This window comes from Vigna unguiculata, chromosome 9, assembly GCF_037176805.1.
Source record: "Vigna unguiculata cultivar grain cowpea cultivar isolate G323 ecotype 2 chromosome 9, ASM3717680v1, whole genome shotgun sequence".
NCBI lineage: Eukaryota > Viridiplantae > Streptophyta > Magnoliopsida > Fabales > Fabaceae > Vigna > Vigna unguiculata.
Window position 1 is genome coordinate 5,476,206 of NC_140800.1, and position 21,611 is coordinate 5,497,816.

The 21,611-nt window shown below is 32.9% G+C and overlaps 4 protein-coding genes across 4 annotated transcripts; 3 read left to right on the forward strand and 1 right to left on the reverse strand.

The window, feature by feature from the left end:
• The first annotated feature begins 7,467 nt into the window (after nt 1-7,467).
• On the forward strand, nt 7,468-11,318 carry STP7 (sugar transporter protein 7). The gene is made up of 4 exons (XM_028086629.2): nt 7,468-7,743; nt 9,357-9,676; nt 10,015-10,641; nt 10,843-11,318. Exons 1-4 carry the CDS (start codon nt 7,599-7,601, stop codon nt 11,251-11,253), a joined length of 1,503 nt encoding a protein of 500 aa, XP_027942430.2. The 5' UTR covers nt 7,468-7,598; the 3' UTR covers nt 11,254-11,318.
• Nucleotides 11,319-13,619: 2,301 nt separating this feature from the next.
• Nucleotides 13,620-14,438, forward strand: LOC114195839 (uncharacterized). Its single transcript, XM_028086259.2, has one exon. It carries the CDS (start codon nt 13,681-13,683, stop codon nt 14,029-14,031), a length of 351 nt encoding a protein of 116 aa, XP_027942060.2. The 5' UTR covers nt 13,620-13,680; the 3' UTR covers nt 14,032-14,438.
• A 150-nt stretch (nt 14,439-14,588) lies between these two features.
• On the forward strand, nt 14,589-15,784 carry LOC114162815 (uncharacterized). Its single transcript, XM_028046793.2, has one exon. The coding sequence runs from the start codon at nt 14,712-14,714 to the stop codon at nt 15,573-15,575; it is 864 nt and encodes a 287-aa protein (XP_027902594.2). The 5' UTR covers nt 14,589-14,711; the 3' UTR covers nt 15,576-15,784.
• A 635-nt stretch (nt 15,785-16,419) lies between these two features.
• On the reverse strand, nt 16,420-19,723 carry MOL1 (Leucine-rich repeat transmembrane protein kinase family protein). The gene is made up of 2 exons (XM_028048177.2): nt 17,053-19,723; nt 16,420-16,928 (listed from the first exon to the last, which is right to left on the reverse strand). The coding sequence occupies exons 1-2, from the start codon at nt 19,706-19,708 to the stop codon at nt 16,603-16,605; spliced, it is 2,982 nt and encodes a 993-aa protein (XP_027903978.2). The 5' UTR covers nt 19,709-19,723; the 3' UTR covers nt 16,420-16,602.
• Between the last annotated feature and the right edge of the window lie 1,888 nt (nt 19,724-21,611).

The following is a 21,611-nucleotide window of genomic DNA, read 5'->3' on the forward strand; positions in this document are numbered from 1 at the left end:
CGTGAAGGGTGAGGTATATGGACGAATATTTTAATTTCTGAATTGTCAAATACACCATTTAATACAAGTTGTTTTTCAGCTGGGTGGCTAGGTTGTGCATTCTGAATATTCTAGGTAATGAATTCCCTCTACTAGGCAAGTATTGTTAATCCATGGCAGAGATTGCATATCCTATAAAAATAAATGATTTGTTTCTTGAAGACATGTAACCTCTTCCAGTTTCTGTTGTTCTTCTCTTAAAATTCATGTTTTTTTTTTCTTTCTTTATAATAATGACAGCTATTTACGTGTTTCAACTACTAACGATTTGAAGGGAAAGAAAGTAAAGATAATCCACATATTCTGCTCAGCCTAGGAGGATATTACCGAGTCGTTTCTGGTTTCTATCACATTGGCAAGAAAAGTTTTCATTTAAAGTGAAGACAGTGTTTTAATCATCCTTTCAAATCATGGCTTAAAGTTTTTATTTGTGGCTTTAGAAGAAATCATACTCCATTGTCATTGGGCCCTACCAGTACGCCACATTTCCAAACTTCATTAAGTCCTCAATCAGAAATCACAGCAAATATTTTATTGTTATATAGTTTTAAATATTTAAATACTATTATCATTATTATACATTGATCATTATACTTTAAATACTAGTATCATTATTATCATTATTAGAGTTTTTCTTCTGTCTTCTTTTTTCCCATGTTTGTTCCATCCTCAAACCTACGTTCCATGCATGACCTATGTTTTGGATCTTCCTTTGATAATTTCGAATTCATTAATTATATAAATTTTTGAGTTTTTTTACTTTGGTTTTCAATACAACACACATTATAAGAGAAACTAATAAACCTTTTATAAGATAGTTTATAATTTGTAAAAAATAATACATTTATTTTTCTTATTTGTCCCTATTAATATTATGAGTACATATTTTTATATTAATAAATAATAATAGAAGAATTTTAAAAGGCATTAATAGCATAATTTTAGTACATTATTGTTTCAAAATTTGAACCATATCAATTTGAAATATCCAACATTAACAACAGAAGAAAAAAAAATATTATATATTAATTGATTGGTTAATTTGTAATACAAATAGTATGGCAAAATAGTGCAAAAACATGTCCGAAATCCAAGCCTTTATTTAGTCTCACTGATTTAATAAAGAAAGGGAAGGAAAAATTATCAGTTTGCTATCAATGAAATAACACAAAAATCAACAATGACACCAAGTCATTATGTTAGGAATCCAAAGTAAGTTATAAAAATCTCACAACAACAAAAAAAAAGTAATAGAAACAATATATAAATAAAACGATTCCTAAATCTATTATTTAAAAATTTTAAATTAAAAATAGTATTTTTGATATCTTATATAAGTTTGTTCACATTATATAAGGTCAATTCACATTATATAAGTGGGTACAGTCCTCACCTTACAAGTCGGTTTTGTGGGATTGAATTAGGCTTAAAGCTCACTTCTAACATAGTATCAAAGTCAAGATAGAGTTTATCCTAACGAACTTTCTTGGACATTCTGTTCCACCCGATATTGGGCCGCTAATGGATCACACACTAATTTCTTGTCTCACGCACAAGATGAATATACCACGACGTGAGAGTGTGTTGGAAGAGGGAGTGTGTTGGAAGTGCAGTCCTCACCTTACAAACCGATTTTGTGGGATTGAGTTAGACTTAAAGCTCAATTCTACCGGTAAAAAATGGTAAAAGATTTAGCATTTTCTCTTGTTCTCCTTTTTCAACTCTTGGCATGACCAACTTCTTTTTTTCTTTTTTTCTTCATTTGAAAGGTAAAATAGATAGTCTAAATCGGATAAATAATTTAATCTCATATTCATCGATAACAGAGTTGCACTGCTGGAAATTGTTGCTTGCACCAAATAAAGATGCATCATTGATCATCCACTAGTTTTCGAGTAATGAAGGGTTAACTTATGAATTTGTCGGAAAAGTAGGTTAAAAACACATGTAGGATTCAGAAAACATATTCAACTATGGAAGTATACAAAATCAATAATTTGCCAATCAAGTAAATTAAACTAAATTAGAAATTAATTATTCCTTCATTAAAGTGGCAAAACTTTTAGCTATTATAAGTCCTAAAGTAAGAGGTTAAATTATTTATTCTCTTTCTCTCAATGAGACTATTAGTCAACATTTTTCCAATTTATTTAGAGATGAAATTGTAGTGCGACCTTGTGGTAGGAATGTCCCATTATAATATTTAGTCTTAGCATATTTTATCCTTTTTCAACTAGTAAATTATTTTTCGAGTTTTTGGGTTATGTTGCTACTTTGTTCGAATGATAGAACACTAACACAAAAAAGCCCTATAACGTCTGTCCAGAAAAAGTCTCACATTAAAAATGGCCGGTGATATTTTTGTAAATTATTTGACTTTTTTAACGTCTGCCCATTTCAACACAGACATAATTTAACGTCTGGCCCACAATACCCCAGTGTTATGTAAAAATTAACGTCTAAGCTCTCTGCCTCCGACTTAATTTAACGTTTGACCCACTCTGCCCCAACTTAATTTAACGTCTGACCCCCTCTGCACTAACGTTAATTAACGTCTGACCATGCAGTCTCGACGTCAATTTTTGGGTTTTCTCGCGTGAAACGTAGAAACCCTAACTGTTTCATCGTGCCACCAATTTTTTGCGAGGCTTCTCCACCAACAGCCACCATTCCGAGCTCCTCCAGGTAATTTTCGAATGTTTTTCACCACCAAAGTTGTTGGGATTTGATTATGGATTGATTTTAGGCGTTTTGAACAAAATATTTTTTGTTTTCATCCTGCAGTGTTTCGCAATCCTTCCCGATGGTGACCATTATTCCGACCTCCTCTAGGTGAGTTTCGAACATTTTTCACCACCAAACTGGTTGGGATTTGATTGTGGATTGATTTTAGGCGTTTTCAACTGAATATTATGTGTTTTCATCCCCATTTGCATCGTTTTGAGATTATTTTGCTTGTTATCTCGTTTTCATTGTATGTATATAATTGATTGTATTTTTTTATTTGCAATTATAATTTTTATCTTAGACTATTTTTTTTTGGCCTATTTTTTTTTAATCAAATTTTTATAATAATATTTATAAAATTACGAAATAAAATTATATTTATTGTTATTTGTAAAATTGGACTAATTGTATTTGATTTTTTAATATTATTGTTGCATTAATTTTTATTTTATGTATGTAGATTTATTATGGATTCATTGTGGACCAAGGGTGATCTTCCGTCTATGGATTCATTGAACCTCAAACCATTCAACCTTCGAAAAACTCACATGACCACATCAAACTTTATTTGCAAACATGGATGGTTGAGTCAAATAGAGAGATCTACTTTGTGCCATACATTGATGCGTAGGTATTTTTGCTAGTAATATTTTATGAAGTATTATTAATTATTTATGCTAAGTACTTGTGATTGATGGTAGGTATTATTGGCAACTATGTGTCATCATTCCAAGACAATGCACAGTTGTATGGTTTTATTTATGCCATAGGAAGATTCCACCTGCTTCGAAAAACATGTTACAAGAGTAAGTAGTGCTTTTTTTCAATCCTAACCTATGTATCTACTTAGTTATAAAAACTACCATATGTTTTATGTTTCCAAAATTTCATTAGAATTGTGGGTAAGCCTAGAGGCCAGCAACTTAAAGTATTATATCCAAAGCTTAGAACTCATTTAGTTTAAAGTTATTAATTTCTGTATGTCAACTTATGACTTTGATATGTGTTTATTTTATTTGTAATGTTTAGTGTAACAAGCAAGAAGATTCATGGGAATTGTGTATATTAGTTTAGAATATATGTTGAAACTTAAGTGTTATTAGATATAATTGTAACTCCATAATTGTGCTGAAATTATTATGAAACTGTTCTGAAAATTTGTTGATTTTCAAATGTGGGAATGTTGTAAAAACAACCAAATTTAAAAAAAAAAAAGAGCATTTTGACGTCTGGTGGTGCTCTGACAGATGTTATTTAACGTCTGAGCTTACCATGACCGACGTTATTTAACGTCTATCAAAGCCCAACAGAAGTCAAATTGCTATGTTTTTTGGCTCCATTTAGTGCGAAAATTGATGTCTGCTGCTTTTAGTCCCGACGTTGGATAACATCGGACCCCTATTGCCCCGATGTTAAGTGACGTTGTTCTTTTTTCTGACATTATTTTGACGTCACCCTGTACGACGTCGGTGTTTGAACAGACGTTAAAAATCAAAAATATCGGACGTTAAAAGACTTTTTTGTGTTAATGGAATGACTTGGTAATGTCTTGTTTGCAAAAAGAATTGCCATGAATTAAGTGCAAAGGGTAGAAATTTCTCAATTATTTGCATTGGTTTTGACTTAAAATACACTTATTTATTAGTTGAGCAGGAAATGAAGACATTTTGACTATAAGAAATCAAATACGCAACAAGTTGGATAAAACTTGAACGTTTGTATAATTCTCTCCCTACTTCACTTTAAATGTTAATTTATTATGTGTGTAGGGAAATATTATAAGGAAAAAGTTAGTTTGACATTACTCTTCACAAATAACTCCTGCTTAGACACCGGTTTTTCTTAATAAAATATTATTATCTAAATAAAATATTAATTTATTTGACTCTAGGCTTAAATTAACACCCTTCTTAGATAATTTAAGATTTTACTAATTCATCTTATTCATTAATCTTTTTATCAGTTGTATTAACTTCTTTTGTGAATATAGTACAATTAAAATGTGCCCGACTGTTATGGCCTATATGTTTGTGCCAACATGATATTGTCATGATACTGTTCTGGGTTGATGACAACATTTGAATCATATGGCACATAATTATAATTAAACAACAATTACTTTTTTATTAATAATATTATTTTTAATATAGGATAATCGGTAAAGCTGTCAAAATGGATTAAAATTCGCGAGTCAACTTGGCTCATCACGGGTTTGAACTGGGTTGGGTTGAAATTCTTTTACCAATTTTAATACGGGTTGATTTTGACACGATCTAGAACCTGGTTCACCCGAGTTGAACCCATGGTGAGTCAAGGCTCACAAACTCGCAGATAAAAGGGTCACACAAGTGTTTTTTATTAAGTTGAGTTTTACATTTGAGTCATGTTAGGTTGTTTTTTTTAGCCAAAACATAAATAATTTGTATTTTTTATTTATTTTAGTTTGTATTTAGATTGTATTAAAGTTTATTTAGATTTTAATTAGAATTATAATTTAGTTTTAACTGAAAAAATATAAAAAAAAATTGTATTTTTTTAATTAAGTGAATTTGTGAGCCAACTTGTTTAACCTGTCAAGCCGTGAGTTCGATTTTTTTTTTTCACTAAAAAGTGAGCTGACTTTGATTGATTCACTAAATTATCAATTCGTAGTAGATCGAGTCGAGTCGAGCTGGATTATCTGTTTTGACAACTAAAAAAAATGGAATAGAACTGATAATGAATGATTTAACTCATTTCATAAAAAAAATAGTGCTTCATCATTATTTCTTAGATTTCACTTATTTTTTATTTTATTTTTTCGAATAAGATTTCTATGGTAAAAAGTCAACGTGGTTTTAATAGCAAATGAAAGCATTATCATTATTATACTTCAGTCCCATTATTTTCTTTCTTTAATTTTTTTCAACAAGATATTCCGGAATATGATTCTATCAGTATCACAGTGACACACATATGTGGAAAAAACCCAACTCTGAAATATTGCACCAAAGTGTGATATTATTAAAGTGTTATGAAACTGCAACAACAACCCCACAAAGAGAAATCAAAGATACTGAAATCGAGTTTCAGAAAACAATGGTTACGTGCACATTCAACCCACAATACAAATTAGTATAAACTTATAAAATGTTTACACACTTTCAGATCACTCAAACAATGTTACACACTATCATAAAATCGTCCTTTTCTTATAATAAGATTCTTTTATACATTACAAATACATTTTTTAAATACTTTTATTAAAATATATAATCTATTTCCATAAATAAATTAATTTATCGAAGACCAAATAATTATTTCAAATAAAGAAATGTTTGGTTTAAAAGTAAGAATATACTTTAAATTGAGGGAGTGTATTCATAAAATAAATACAACGTTACACTTTAAACACGTAAATAATAAATGAGTTTTTAAGACAATTTATTTAAAGGAGTCTTATTCTTTTTTCAAATCTATTAACTGAATTAAACATTAATTAATTTAAAGATTAATTTTAAAAGTTAATATTTCATTAAAAACCATAATCAATTTACAGTTTCAATAACTATTTTGTAATATATTATCTAAGTTTTCAAAGGATAAAAAGACCTTGATCAAACCAGGCAATCAAGGAATTAATCACTAATTAAGTTTATTATTATTATTTTAAGGATTCTGTTAAGGATACCGTTTAAGGATAACATGTGTTGAATTTTACGAAAATTATAATTAACTGTAATATTAAATAAATCTTGACCTAATCATTATTAATCTAATTTTCTTTATTTAAAAGATAAAAATACTCATAAATAATATATAACTCTAATTAATAATTTATTTAATCACATTTATAAAATTGTAAAAAATAATTAAATAATAAAATAACTATATTTTAATATTGTTAAGAATTAAAATATAACCAAACGTAAAAAAATTATTTAAAGTAATGACAAAATATATTATTAAGAAATGACAAAATTATAAATTTTAAATATTTATTTTTCTAAAAAATGAAAGATTGTATCTTTCAACTATTTCGAACTTTCATCGAAAAACTCTTGAAGTGTAAGAAATATATATTTTTTGTTGTATTTGAATAGAGATTTTAAAAATTCCAAAATAGTTATTTTGTCAAATAAATATTGTTTAGAAATTTTAAAAAACATTTTTATCTTTACAAAATTTTATACATAAATTTATATTATTTTAATTAATAAAATTAATTATTTCAGTTTTTAATATAAAAAAAATGATAAAATTAAACATTATGACAGTAGTTAAAGTTCTCCTTATTTTAAATGATTTAAAATGGTTGACAAATAAGAAAGGCAGGTCGGGAAAGCAAAGACCAAGTCTTCCATTTATACAAACGTAACTATTCCATTAATATTTACCAAATAACTATAACACATTTGGAAAAATCTCGGGACCAAACCCAATGTTAGTTACATCATTATTCATATACCGGTAGAAATGTAATAAGGAGAATCACACTTCTCAATGTTTGGGTTGAGATACTAAATGAAAATAAGAACTTCATCCATTATGATTGATCGAGTCATTACAGATAAAGAATGGTTTAACAAATAATTCATATTAAGAAGTAAATTTTAAAATTAATTCATATTAAATAATTTAATTCCATAATAAGATAATGTTATTTATGTATTATGAAATTTATATCTCTCCAACAAATTTAATGTAGTTTCAATCACATGTCTAACAGAATGGTTTTCTACTTGGTTGAACAAATGGGTTGGTAGGACTTGTATAAATTCTTAGCTGTACGAGAATGACAAAGGAATCAGTCCTTTGAGGTTGTTGTGGTTTGAGAAAGGAGAATTGAGGAGATGGCAGGTGGGTCTTTCACAACTGGTGCTGTGACCAAGGAGAGAGCAGAACAGTATAAGGGAAGAGTCACCCCTTATGTCATCGTCGCTTGCATTGTTGCTGCCACTGGGGGTTCTCTCTTTGGCTATGATATTGGGATTTCAGGTTCTTCCATAATCCATACTTTCATGCTTTCTTATTTTCTGTGTTCAGGTTCTTTCACAATCCCTACTCTGAATGAAATTCAGATGAGTTTTGGTTATTGTTTATGCCTAATAGTGCTGTTACAACTTGTTCTGAAGAAAACTCTTACAACATAGGTGTTGAACTGTGAATTGTGAATTGCATGTCTGACAAGAGATTCTGCTCTATAAAATTCATGGTGTGAAAATTTTGGTGTGTTCTGTGTACAATCTTGACCCTCTTTCTGTGTTTCCAGAAGATTTGATTCCCAATCAGAAAAGGTTCCTGGTACTGCATGTGGTTTTCTGTCTTTCCAAAACCTCAAATACAGATTCCTTAGCTCTAGTGATAAAGACATTAAGTTATACCCAAATTCCCTTCTTATTGGCCAATTCTTGTTGAGATAACATGTTCTGTGAATAAAGTTCTATCTACTGTTTTAACAGAGTAGTTGTGGCTCCTCAGTTCCAAATTCAGATTCTTATTATGTCCATCATTGAAAAGAAAAAAAAAACCCACTTAATTTTAAACTTTCTTTGAACATATCATTCTCATTACATCTCTTACGCTTGTTAACAGAGATAGTTATCCTCATATGTGCTAATGAAGTTAATTATTTACACTTCATGGACAAAGGGCTATTTTTTTAAGGTTTTGAATCCGACTTAAGTAAATTCCCTCTAATCAACTTGGATTAGTCATGGTTGAACATGTCATTTGCAAAATTGCAATACCAAAGTCCCCAAAAAAAAGATGAAAATCTGAACTGTCTTGAATGCACTGTACCAAACACTGGATCTCGATAAACTACTTTCTTCATGTATAGGTTGTGTGGATGCCTTAGTGCCTTGGAATCATTTCCAACCTCGTTAACGTTTATATTTACAAAATGTGAACAACTCCATTTTGTTTGGGGAAAAGTTTTCTTTCTTATATTCTGTCATCACTTTTAGATTATAAAAAGTGTCACTTTGTTCTTTACTTTGTCTGCTATTTTCAAAAGTTTAATTAAGAAACAGTGGAAAAAGAAAAAACAAACCATAAAATATGTATTCTTTTACTATTGAAATGAAAAGTAAAAAGAAAATATTTTTATCAAATGAAATGATCACCAAAACAAACTAATCCAAAACCTTAAGCATCGTTTTTATGGGTCATTTTCTTTATATGTCTTTTAACTTTTTTCATTTCTACAGTGTAAGACTTACCTTATGAAACCCATATTTTAAAATATGCTCAAGAACACAGATTGGATTATTCTTGTGCTTGAGAACTCATGTTGTGAGGAATAGAAAATGGGGGAACTTAAAATTGCTACCGTGTTGTTAGATAATAATAAACAGTACCTAGATTATCTTAGAGGATCTTTCTTGATCTGTATCCTTAACTTTATGTTTTAGTCTAATCATTAGTGTAATTGAGCATGTAGTAGTAATACTAGTAAACTGCGTGATTGCTCATAAATAAGAGCATTAAGTTAAGGTAATGCAGAACATATATTGTAGTTTATTACTGTTACCCATCTCTCTCAGTTTCTTTTGCCTCAGAACCTTTGAAGTTGAGAAATTTTCTGATGCATGTTTTATGGTTAATAGGTGGTGTTACATCCATGGATGACTTCCTTAAAGAGTTCTTCCCTGCAGTGTACAGACAGAAATTGCATGCACATGAAAATAACTACTGCAAGTACGACAATCAGGGTCTTGCTGCATTTACCTCTTCTCTGTACATTGCTGGTTTAATTGCATCCTTGATGGCATCTCCTGTGACAAGAAAGTATGGTCGTCGAGCAAGTATCATAGGTGGTGGTATCAGTTTTCTGATTGGATCAGCCCTCAATGCTTCAGCTGTGAACCTCATAATGCTGATATTAGGCCGGGTCATGCTTGGTTTTGGCATTGGATTTGGAAATCAGGTAGTACCGTATTTCTTAAATCTATGACCAATCCTTATTCAGGAACAGACTTTTGTTTTCTTAGGTGAAATAAGTTAGGATCTTTATGCGAAAGGAGAAACCAACTTTTTTCCCTGGTTTAAAAAGCCAAGCTTTTGATTACCCCCAACAAGTATCCAATGCTTTGAAAGGTGTGAGTGTTAAGAACATTAAGTTAAATGTTGGAATGTGTTCATAAAATTCACATGGTAAAAGTTAGTAATGTGATTGAAAGAGTCTATGAAAGAATCTGTGTAGAGAAGATGATCCAGTTATAATTTGAAAGTTGAAAACTTGTCTTCGTGGTTATTGTTTTGAAGGCTATTCCGCTTTATTTGTCAGAGATGGCACCAACACACCTTCGAGGTGGTCTGAACATGTTGTTTCAAGTTGCAACCACTCTGGGGATTTTCACAGCTAACATGGTGAATTATGGAACACAAAAGATCAAGCCTTGGGGTTGGAGGCTGTCTCTGGGCTTGGCCGCAGTACCAGCTCTTTTGATGACAGTGGGAGGGATATTTCTTCCCGACACTCCAAACAGCTTAATCGAACGAGGATTGATGGAGAAAGGAAGGAAGCTGCTAGAAAGAATCAGAGGAACCAACGAGGTTGATGCTGAGTTCCAAGACATGGTTGATGCAAGCGAGTTGGCAAACTCAATAAAGCATCCATTTCGTAACATCCTTGAAAGAAGGTACAGACCAGAGTTGGTGATGGCAATATTCATGCCCACCTTTCAGATTCTCACTGGCATAAACTCCATTCTCTTCTATGCTCCGGTGTTGTTTCAAAGCATGGGATTTGGAGGAGATGCTTCACTCATCTCTTCAGCCTTGACCGGTGGAGTTCTTGCTGGTTCAACATTCATTTCCATAGCAACAGTGGATAAATTGGGCAGGAGAGTTCTTCTTGTCAGTGGCGGAGCACAAATGATCACATGCCAGGTTAGAAAAACTGTCTCGTAAAAATTCTAATCATGTTTAGTATATCCATGTTACAAATATTTCAGATTTTAAGACAAAAGTGTAAAAAGTGTGTAAAGTGATATTTATCATGCAAATGCTATCCAATTACACTTTAGAACTACAAAGTGGTTGTTTATCATGAAATGTTTAGTATCTTACTTCCACTCTTGTTATGAGCAGGTTATAGTGGCCATTATTTTAGGGGTGAAGTTTGGAGCAGACCAAGAACTGTCAAAAGGGTTTTCAATTTTGGTGGTTGTGGTGATTTGTCTGTTTGTTGTTGCTTTTGGGTGGTCATGGGGTCCACTTGGGTGGACAGTGCCTAGTGAGATATTTCCATTGGAAATCAGGTCAGCAGGGCAAGGGATCACAGTTGCAGTAAATCTTCTGTTCACTTTCATAATTGCACAGGCCTTTCTTGCTCTTCTCTGCTCATTCAAGTTTGGGATCTTCCTCTTCTTTGCTGGGTGGATTACCATCATGACCATTTTTGTTTATCTGTTCCTACCTGAAACCAAGGGGATTCCCATTGAAGAGATGTCTTTTATGTGGAGGAAGCACTGGTTTTGGAAAAGGATATGCGTCGACTGATTCATGTTAAACGTTGAACAGGATTCATGTTAGAATGTTTATCAATAAAAATTATGATTTACTAAGGAGGTCTCTTGTCTGTTCAAAATGAAAATAGTGGATAAACAATTAAGTAGATATTATTACACCACAGAAGAATCTCTGATACAAAAAGTTTAAAGGTCCTGCACACAAATCTGAAATAGTTTTACACTACCCTTTAATCAGGATGTTAGAGTAGATCGTAATATGGGTAACTCTTAACCATTTCCACTCTATTTAAAATAAGATGAAGTTAAAAAAAATAAAAAGATAAATAAGGTATTTATATAATATATAGGCTAAAATTCCTAATTTTCGTTTCGATGGTTTCCTTGTTTTTCTTTTTCCTTTAATTAAGTCTTCTTTTTTAAACAATTTAATTATGTCATTTTCATAAAAAATGATCATTATTTTTTACATGTCACATGTAGTATTTTTTATTTTTTTTAGTTTTTCTTGCAACATGTCAAATAATGATTATGCAACGTGGTAATGTTAATGTCACATATTTACTCTTATGTGTCAATGTCACGTATCACGTACTATGTGACTGTGTCTTATATTGAATTGAGTTTTTATATTTGTAATTTTGACTTAAAGTAAATTCTAATTATTTTTTAAGATGAAACAATGTTGTCCATTTTAATAATAAAACTATATTAGTAATTAAGATTAATTACAATTTATATATACATAACAAAAGAATTTATATATAAAATCATTCACTTAAATGTTCAAATTAATTTTATTTTTTAATTTACATTTTAATAAATACCTATTTTAAAGATATAAAGTTCTTAAAATACTAAAACATGTAGAGTGACACTTGCAATTTTATTTTTTAATATTTGAAATAATTTAAAAAACTTTATTTCCCTTTGTTTAAAAATTGTATTTGAAATAATTTAAAAAATTGTACATTCCTCTAACTAAAGAATTGTACTTTGAAATAATCTAAAAAAAATTATTTTCTTTCGTTTAAAAAACTGTATTTCAAATATTAAAATTTTAATATTACAAGTGTAGATTTACATTTACATTTTTAATATTTAAAAAATTTATATATTTTAAATAAGAATTTTTTTATTAAAATAAAAAATATAAAAAAAAATAGTTTCAATATTTAGGTGGAGTTATTTGATATATAAATTCTAAAAAAATATTTTAGTGTATATATATATATATATATATATATATAATATATATACATTGTAATAGGATTAATTATTAATTTGCTCACATCTTGGAGGAATAACATTGTTTCATCTAAACAAAAATTGAGATTCAATTGAATCAAAATTTTAAACACAAAAATTAAATTAAATACAAAATACTGCCATATAATACTGAAATTGACACGTGGCATCGACATTACCACATGACATAAGAATGCCTTAAAACTTGTTCAACAAACTTTAAAAAATAAAAAAAATAATAAAAATATTACAAAATAACATATGACATGTACAAAACACCAATTTCTACACATTTGTATATTTAAGGGGTTTACTCTATATATTTTTTATACCACTTTTATATATGTTTAGAAAGTTGATTCTATATTTTTGCACATACTTATCTTTCGTACTTTTACAAAGTTAATTATTTATATTTATACATTTGGTTTTCTAAACCTATAAATCATTTTTCACATTAATTATATTTAAAACTTAATTTATAAACTTAAAAATATTTAATATTTCTTTTCTCAACCTCTAATCTCTCTTAATAAACACACAAATAAACACAAACATATATTTAGATCCAATTTTATAACTAGTTAAGAAACAAAAATAATAAATTATTTATTTAATTGAAATGTTTTCTCTTTATTTCAAAAGTACTAAATATATTTCTTTTTAAAATAATTATCAATTAATTTTTTCAAAACAACCCTCCCATTTTTTTAAAGAGTCAACGCCGATATAATTTAGAAATATCATATATCACGTGATAAATCTTTTAAAAATAAAAATTAATTAAAAAAAATATAGAAAGAAAATTATTGGTTAAATTCAATTTTTTAATCACTATTCCTACAGAATTATATATATATATATATATATATATATATATAATTATATTATTTTACTATTTTAAATATTATTCTTCCATAATTATGCATATTTTGATAATTAAATTATTAAAAATACACATGTATTTTAGTTTATTTTAATTATCTAATTTATTGCTGAAACAATAAATTGAGTTGGAGTGAATTAAAAAAATATATAGAAAAGTTAACTTATTCTGGAAATGTTTTTATTCCATTGATAGAGTTATTGAAACTGGAATAAGGCCGGTAAATCAACCCTAGTGATTTGGTATATATACATGACATTAGCACCATTAGACTCAGTTTTTTCTTTTCTTGAAGAAACGGTTTGGTTTCTTGATTTTGCAAATATGGGAACTTCTCTTCTTCTGCGCTCCCACGATTGTCTTCGAGGCCGCGATGCTTTGTCCCTTAATTCATCTTCCATTAGATCACAAGAAAACCCTAATCCCAACCCCATGCCGTACGAGACTCGCCGCCGGAGGCTCTACGTCGGTGATCACTCCGGGATGGTGGTGAAGGCCCACGATACAAACCTCGTCATGGGCCAAGTCAAGATCCTCAAGAGAGGCGAGAAGCTGAGCCCCGTGAACACTCGTTCCAGCGATGATGGTTTTGATCTGGATTTGGGATCCACGAACCGGTTGGGTCCGGATCCGAGTTCTGTTCCGGTTCCGGGGTTCCTCGCTCTGAGACGGTGATGATGGATTGATTGATCGTATTGTTAGATTTCGGCGTCGATTGAGTGCACGTGAGACCTCACTTGGATGGTTTGATCGTTTGATCTGATTGCATGGTCTCGACCAGCGAATGATCTGATTTATCTTTTTCAAGAGCATGATGATCCTTGGGTGCAAGCGAATGAAGATAACATCGAAGGCGAAAGGGGAATACTTCCGGTCCGCGAGGCTTTATTAGGTCACCGTTGGAGACAAGAAAATAGGTTATCCTATTGTAAATTCCCTTAAGTGTTATTGAAGTATACCACATTAATCTAGTAAGGTGTCCGCGTGTGTTTTAGTGTTGTGTTGTGTTTTGTGTCTTGGATTTGTCTAGTTCTGAAACTTGATAGAATAAAAATTCTGGTATTGGTGACTTCATGATTGAATTGAACTTGCAATGTTGATTGGATGCAAATTGGTGATTTCTTTGGGTTGTTTAATAGTTACTTTAATGAAAATAAAAACTGGTAATAAAATAGACAATAAGTGAAATAAGTTAGTCTTAGGAGCACCTGGTGAGGTGTCAAGTATAGATGTAACAAGAAAAGCCTTTCATGTGTTCCATTCCATCACAAGTTCATCATATCTGACTCAAAGGTGTGTCGCCAATAAATCAATCATTGTCTGAATCAAACGCCAGTCGCAGGTAACATCTGAATATGCAAACAAGCGTGATGAGCCTCCAGAACCCGACCGTAGCATTCACAACGCCGCCGAACTACGCGGCGAGACTCTCCAACCTACTGAGCCTGAGCGGCTACACTCCCCTGTGGTGCCCCACGCTCCTGATCCAACCCCTTCCCTCCACCCTCGCCCCCTTCCTATCCCCTCACTCCCTCCGCACCGTCTCTGCCATCGCCTTCACTTCCCGAACCGCAATCCAAGCCCTCCTCCAAGCTGCCACCTCTCTCTCTCATCCTCCGCTCCCTCCAGAGGGCCCCACCTTCACCCTCGCCGCTCTCGGCAAAGACGCCGACCTCATCGACGCCCAATTCCTCTCCGCATTCTGCACCAACTCCAACCGACTCTGCGTCCTGGTGCCGCCCACCGCCACGCCCACCGCCCTGGCGGCGGCCCTCGGGGACGGACGCAGCCGGAGGGTGTTGTGTCCGGTCCCACGGGTCATCGGCGTGAATGAACCGCCGGTGGTGCCGGGTTTCCTCGAAGAGCTTCGGCGCGGCCGGTGGGTCCCTGTTCGAGTGGAGGCTTACGAGACGAGGTGGGCCGGTCCCCGGTGCGCGGAGGGCATTGTGACGGCGAGCGAGGAGGGAGGATTGGATGCGCTGGTGTTCACCAGTACTGCTGAGGTTGAGGGCCTGCTCCAGAGCTTGAAGGAGTTTGGGCTGGGCTTTGCGGACTTGAGGCGGAGGTGCCCAAGATTGGTTGTTGCAGCCCATGGGCCTGTTACTGCCGCTGGGGCCCAGAGGCTTGGAGTGGAGGTTGATGTGGTGAGTTCCAGGTTTGGTAGCTTTGAGGGAGTTATTGAAGTTCTTAATGTCACATTCTCAAGGTTTAGAGTTTAGATGTAAGAAATTCAAATTTGATTTTATTTAGCGTCATAATTAAAACACCATTTATTGGTATTAATCTGTTTTTATATTCCTTATTAAATTACTTGTAATCCTAAAAATGTTAACAAGTATATTCGCGTGGCATTCAGACGTCTCTATTGCATGGTGTAATGTGGTTTCACCTTTTTTTCTATCAAATAAAGGGTAGTATTTTTGCATCATGTACGAACGAAGAGATGCTTCACCGTTCAAATGTTTATTGGTGAAATTATGTATTCATTAAATCAATGTAAGAATAAATTTGGAATTAAACTATAATTTGTTATCATGAATTACAGATTACAAACTTAACTTTTTATAACGGTCAAATTCTTTTTTAGAAACTTAACGGTATAAAATGTGTTATTTTCTATTATGATACATAATGTTACACCTGTCATAAGAAGTAATTCTCTAATTTAACTTCAACCGGTCATAGAAAGTATTTTTAAAAATTCTGTATATTAAAATCAATTTTTAACGAGAGAATTCCAAATAAAATCATAATAATTTAATACATAAACAATTGTAAACTTTACTAAAAATTAATATATTCTACTATATACAAAATTATTAACTTTGCAAAGTTACCATTTCCTATATACAAAGTACCACCACAATCGACAATAACATGCAACTTCACCTATTTGATTACCAAAGTTATTCGGCAAATATTATTCATTAACCGAAGCACGAAGATATTTTGTTTAAACAATATAGTAGTGACTAGTAGCAAAATATAATGACAATAGATAAGAAGTAAGAGATTTAATAAAATAACATGGCGATAGAAGATGATGACACTCAACATTATGAATTCCATGTCAAATAAAAAATGTTTAATGAAGCAGAATGGGTGAGAGTGGGACAGAAATGTGTAGCACACTGAAACAATGAAAATATGTATTATACAAGCTGCAAACTCCTTTAATTACATACGTGCAAACTTGTTATCTAAAAGCAATTACTATGTTTTTCGAATGGTTTTGAACATGAAATTTTATTGCCCTTCTTTCCAACTTCTGCCATCATCTATATGCTTTAGCCCTGACAGATGCTTCACAACATCTTCCATTGATGGCTGTTCAGATGACCTGCTTCTGGTGCAAAACAAAGCAACCTCAAGAACCAGTTTAATCTCTTGCAATGAACTTCCGGAGTTTGCTTCATTCTCATTATAAATTTCTCTCAAGAGATCCTCCCATGGTTTGCTCTGTATACTGGTTCCTGCATTTCTCAACCTTCCGCCGCTTAAAATTTCCAGAATCATCTCCCCAAAATTGTAGATATCCATTCGCAGTTCTTCTTTTGTGGCAGCATCGTATTCTGTCACCAAGGGAAGGAACATAACTTAGTTTAATTTTCTTGCAATCACAACTAATTATCCTAAGTTGTATTGTACTACAGTTTAAGAAAATGTTATAAACAACAACAGTCTTGTTTATCATACCTGCTTCCCACTTGGTTATGGTGGGTGATGAGCCTTTGCTCAACCTCAAAACCTGTTTGAACCCAAATTCTGCCAAATGGGGTTCCATGTTTTCGTCAAATACAACGTTGCTGGGCTTCAAGTCTCCGTGGGGTATTGCTGGGTAACATTCATGGTGAAGAAAGCAGAGACCCCTTGCAATTCCAACAACTGTTCTGAATTTTGCTGCCCAATCCCATTTGATTTCCATTTTCTCAGCCAAATTCCCATTGGGCAAGTAATCATACAAAAGATAGACTAAATGCTGGTTGTGGCAAAACCCCAATAGTCTGATTAAATTCTTGTGCCTTGAATTTCCCAGTCTCGTTATGAATTCTGACACAACCTTGATGCTCCTAGTTTCCCATTCCATCTTCTTCACCAAAACTGTTATTCCTGTCGGAAGAACAACCTTTGTAACTGCTAGTGATGGTGATGTAACTTCTGTTGGTTTTGTTGCAGTGAGGCTCGTCAAGACATCATTTGCTGTGAATTGAGGGAGACCCACGAATGATACCATCTTCCATTGACTTTTTATCCCCCTTCTCAAATAAAGTACTCCAAAAGTTAGTCCCAGAAGAACTATTAGCAACCCTACAGAGAGTAGCACAATATGTGTAATCTTCCATGTGCCTTTTCTGCCCAATATTCCATCTGAATCAGAACATGATCTCAGGGGTGCTCCACATAGCTCTGAATTTCCGATAAATGCACTTTTTCCCATCAATTTGAATGTCTTTCCCGTGGGTATTGAACCGGAGATATTGTTAAAAGACACATTCAGAAGTTGCAAACTTGAAGAACTACCAAACTGGGCAGGTATGAGGCCATTGAAGTTGTTGTTTGATAGGTCCACCACAACAAGAACAGGAACACTTGCAAGCTCATCAGGTATATGACCTGTTAAGCTATTGTGGGATAGGTTGATTTTCTCAAGAGCTCGACATTTGGAAGCACTGTTTGGGATGACCCCAGATAAGTTATTGTTATCTAGATCAATAACTGAAATCGATTTGCAGGACTCAAATAGTGGAAGATCACCAGAAATACCACAAGAAGATGCTGAAAAGTTTTGAAGTTGGGGCAAAGACCACGTTTTTGCAGGGATGGTACCTCCTAATTGGAGATTATAAGAGACATTAAAATACTCCAGTTGAGTGGCTTGAGAAATATCCGAGGGAATGCCACCAACAAAGTTGTTCCTGGAGAGATCGACGTATAAGATATGAGGAAGATGGGTGAATTTCAAAGCGATTTCTCCTGAAAAAGAATTATCTTCTAGGCGAAGGCGAACGAGTGAAGAACAATTGGAGATTGATGAGAGATGACCTGTGAATTTGTTTGAAAACAGAATTAGCTTAAATAGTACTCCACTCACACAGATATCAGGTGGTATGCTTCCAACTAAACTGTTTGTGGAAGCATCCACCCACTTGAGTTTGGACTTCCTCCCTAAGCTCTGAGGAAGTGACCCAGAGAAGCGATTGTTCCAGATGAGAAGAGTTTCCAAGGATTGGAGTTGAGCAATTCCTTCAGGAACAATGCCACTCATGTCATTGTACATGAGACTGAGTAATCTTAGGTTCTTTAGCGCTGAGAAGCTTTCGGGAATGGAGCCTGAGAGGAAGTTATCAGAGAGATCTAAATCTGCGAGGGATTCAATGTTACTGAGCTCACTCGGCACTGTTCCTGTGAGCTGGTTTCTGAACAGGAAAAGTGATTGCAAACTGGTGAGGTTGGAGAGTTGCTTTGGTATATGACCTGATAGATTTGCTCCTGCTATGTCAAGATACTGAAGCTGACTCATGTTACCTAGTTCAGGTGGAATGAAACTCTGGTATAGGTTGTACCCAATCTCCATATGGGTCACTGTTTTGAGGTTACCCAGTTCTGGAGGTATACTTCCTGAAAGAGAATTTCCAGCAAGATGAAGAAACTGAAGGCTTTTGAAAGAACCATATTCAGAAGGAATTGAGTTTCTGAAGTAGCTCCCGGCAAGATTGAGAACTTTAAGGTTTGCCAACTCTGAAAATTCAGCAGGCAATGACCCTGAAAAACTGTTGCTAAAGGCATCAAGCACAACCAAATTTTGGAGCCTGGTAATTCCACCAGGGAAGGAACCAGAGAAGTTGTTTCTGCTGATATCCAAGCTTGTGAGGCTTGTGAGGTTGAAAATCTCCGGCGGAAGGTTCCCTGAGAAGAAATTGTAGCTGAGGTTGAGATTAGTGAGGTTTGTGAAGATGCTGAATTGCTTCCCTGAGAATACACCTCCGAGTTTCTTCATGGAAAGGTCTATAGAAGTTACAGTGGTTGAGTCATTGTCACACTTGACACCTGACCAAGAACACACATAGTATTTCCCAGTTAATTTTCCTGGTGAGGGTACCACCCAGTTGCTCAAGCTGTTATCATGATCTACAAGTTCATTTTTTAGGCTGAGGAGTGCTTCTGAGTAAGGGTCGATTGCTAGAACTGCTGATACCATGAAGGTAGCAAGAAGATTGATGTAGAAGCACTTGAAAATCTCCATTGGAACTTGCATAGCACAAGGGAGAGGGACAACTGTATGTACCCTAAGCAAAGGCAAAAGCAATGGTGTCAGAATAAAATAAAATAAGAGTGTTTTGTTTTGTTGCATTAGGAATGCATGGGGAATAGAGAAAGGAAACGACACTGTAGAAATGAGAGAGGAAAATTGATTAGTTGGTTCAAGAAAAATTATTATTGGGTTACTTTGGAGGAGCCAAAGGGACCCTTATGTGTTTATTTATGCGGATGGTGTTTGCCATTAGGGAATAAAGCCTTCAAATCTGAAATTATCTTTTTCTGACTTTTTCATTTTGGGGAATCCCATAGGTAAGAGACGTCATGGCTAATTCAAATGCTTTTATCTTTACTCTGTTCGGTGTGGGACATGGACTTGCATGCTCTTTTTCTGCTCCAAACAAACCCAAATTTCTTAATTCAGTAGTAGCATGGCCATATCTTGCATCACCAAGATGTGAAAAGAAAATTGTCATATTCTGTAGTACATGCTTAATCAATGGTTCCATTTTCTTTTTTATCTTGCTAAATTATTACTACCAGGTATGATGCATGGGTGTAAAAAGTTTAGTTAAAGTTTAGTTTAGATATGATTATGGTTTTCGTCATTAACTTGGACCATAGTGTCATGTAAATCACTTTAATTATAAACATCCATTTTTTTTTCACAATCTACAACCTTCAACAGGATAAAGAATAAAATTCTGTGTTCCGGGCAATTCAACATGATTGTTCTATTTTTTTTTTCTTGTTGGTTATATAACTTTTGTTTATAAATAAAATTAATTTTAGAGATTGTTATACACCTTTTAATAAAATATGTATAGTATAGTTTAAATTTAAGTAATAACAGATTTTATTTATAGTAAATTGTTTTTGCTAAAATAAATTTTAACAAAATAATAACAAACATGCACCGATGAAATGATGAATTGAAAACAAACACACATCCCACGAGAGTGTGTTGTGGTGTCAACAAATGCTCTGGAAAAGTACGGTTAATAAAAACCTTAATAATTAGTTGTATTATCATTTTATGGCAATAGAAATAAGAAATAAAAATAAAAGGTATATTTAGATAATTTTCTTAATGAAATAAAAAAATAAATTATTTTGTTTAAATACATTAGAATAAGTAAAAAAGTTTAATATTTTGAGAAATTATCCAGAAAATAGTCACTGCTGAAATGTTGCTTGGTGAAGAACTTTCTTAATGACATGACTGTAGCAGGTTTGTGATATAAACGAGTATCCTTTATTCCTTAGATTACGACACAAAACCATGGTTTGTGTCGAAGATTATCTTTTAGTTGAAATTCTTTTTTCATTGAGAAATCTTTTAGTTGAAGCTAAAGAATGATACATCGGAGTATTGAGACCTATTCTAAAATCTATTTTTCATATTCTGGAGCACCAGGGTCAAACCTTTAATTAAGATTACGTTATCATTAAATTTAAGAGTCAATAGTCAATAAATATTAACAGGAATTTAAGTGTGAGTTTAAGTCCTATATTGAGTAAAAATAAAAAAGTTGAACATCATATAAGAATAAAAACTCATAAATCCATTATTTTAAGATTTTGAATAAAAATTAGTGTCAATAACTTATATAGTTAAACTTAGATCTCATTAGTGTTGTATCTCTCCTGTAATCATCTATCATTTACAATTTAGTGATATGTCAATATCTTCTATCATTTACAATTTAGTGATATGTCAATATCTTGTGGAATTTAGACTTGTTTGTTATTGGTATTATATTTTCTCACCGAATCTTTGCCTGAAGAGCGCTTTATATTTTCTTTCAATGGTTTTTGTCATTTACTACAAAAAGAACAGCATATATAGACAACCTAAAATTATTGAATTGTGCATGAGAATTTCTGAAAAAATGACAGTGCCAACGGATGCAAACATACTTCATTGGTGCCTTTTCACGAGAGTCAGGACCCATCAGTATCTACTCTCACGTAGTTCTCGTGACTCACAGAAATAT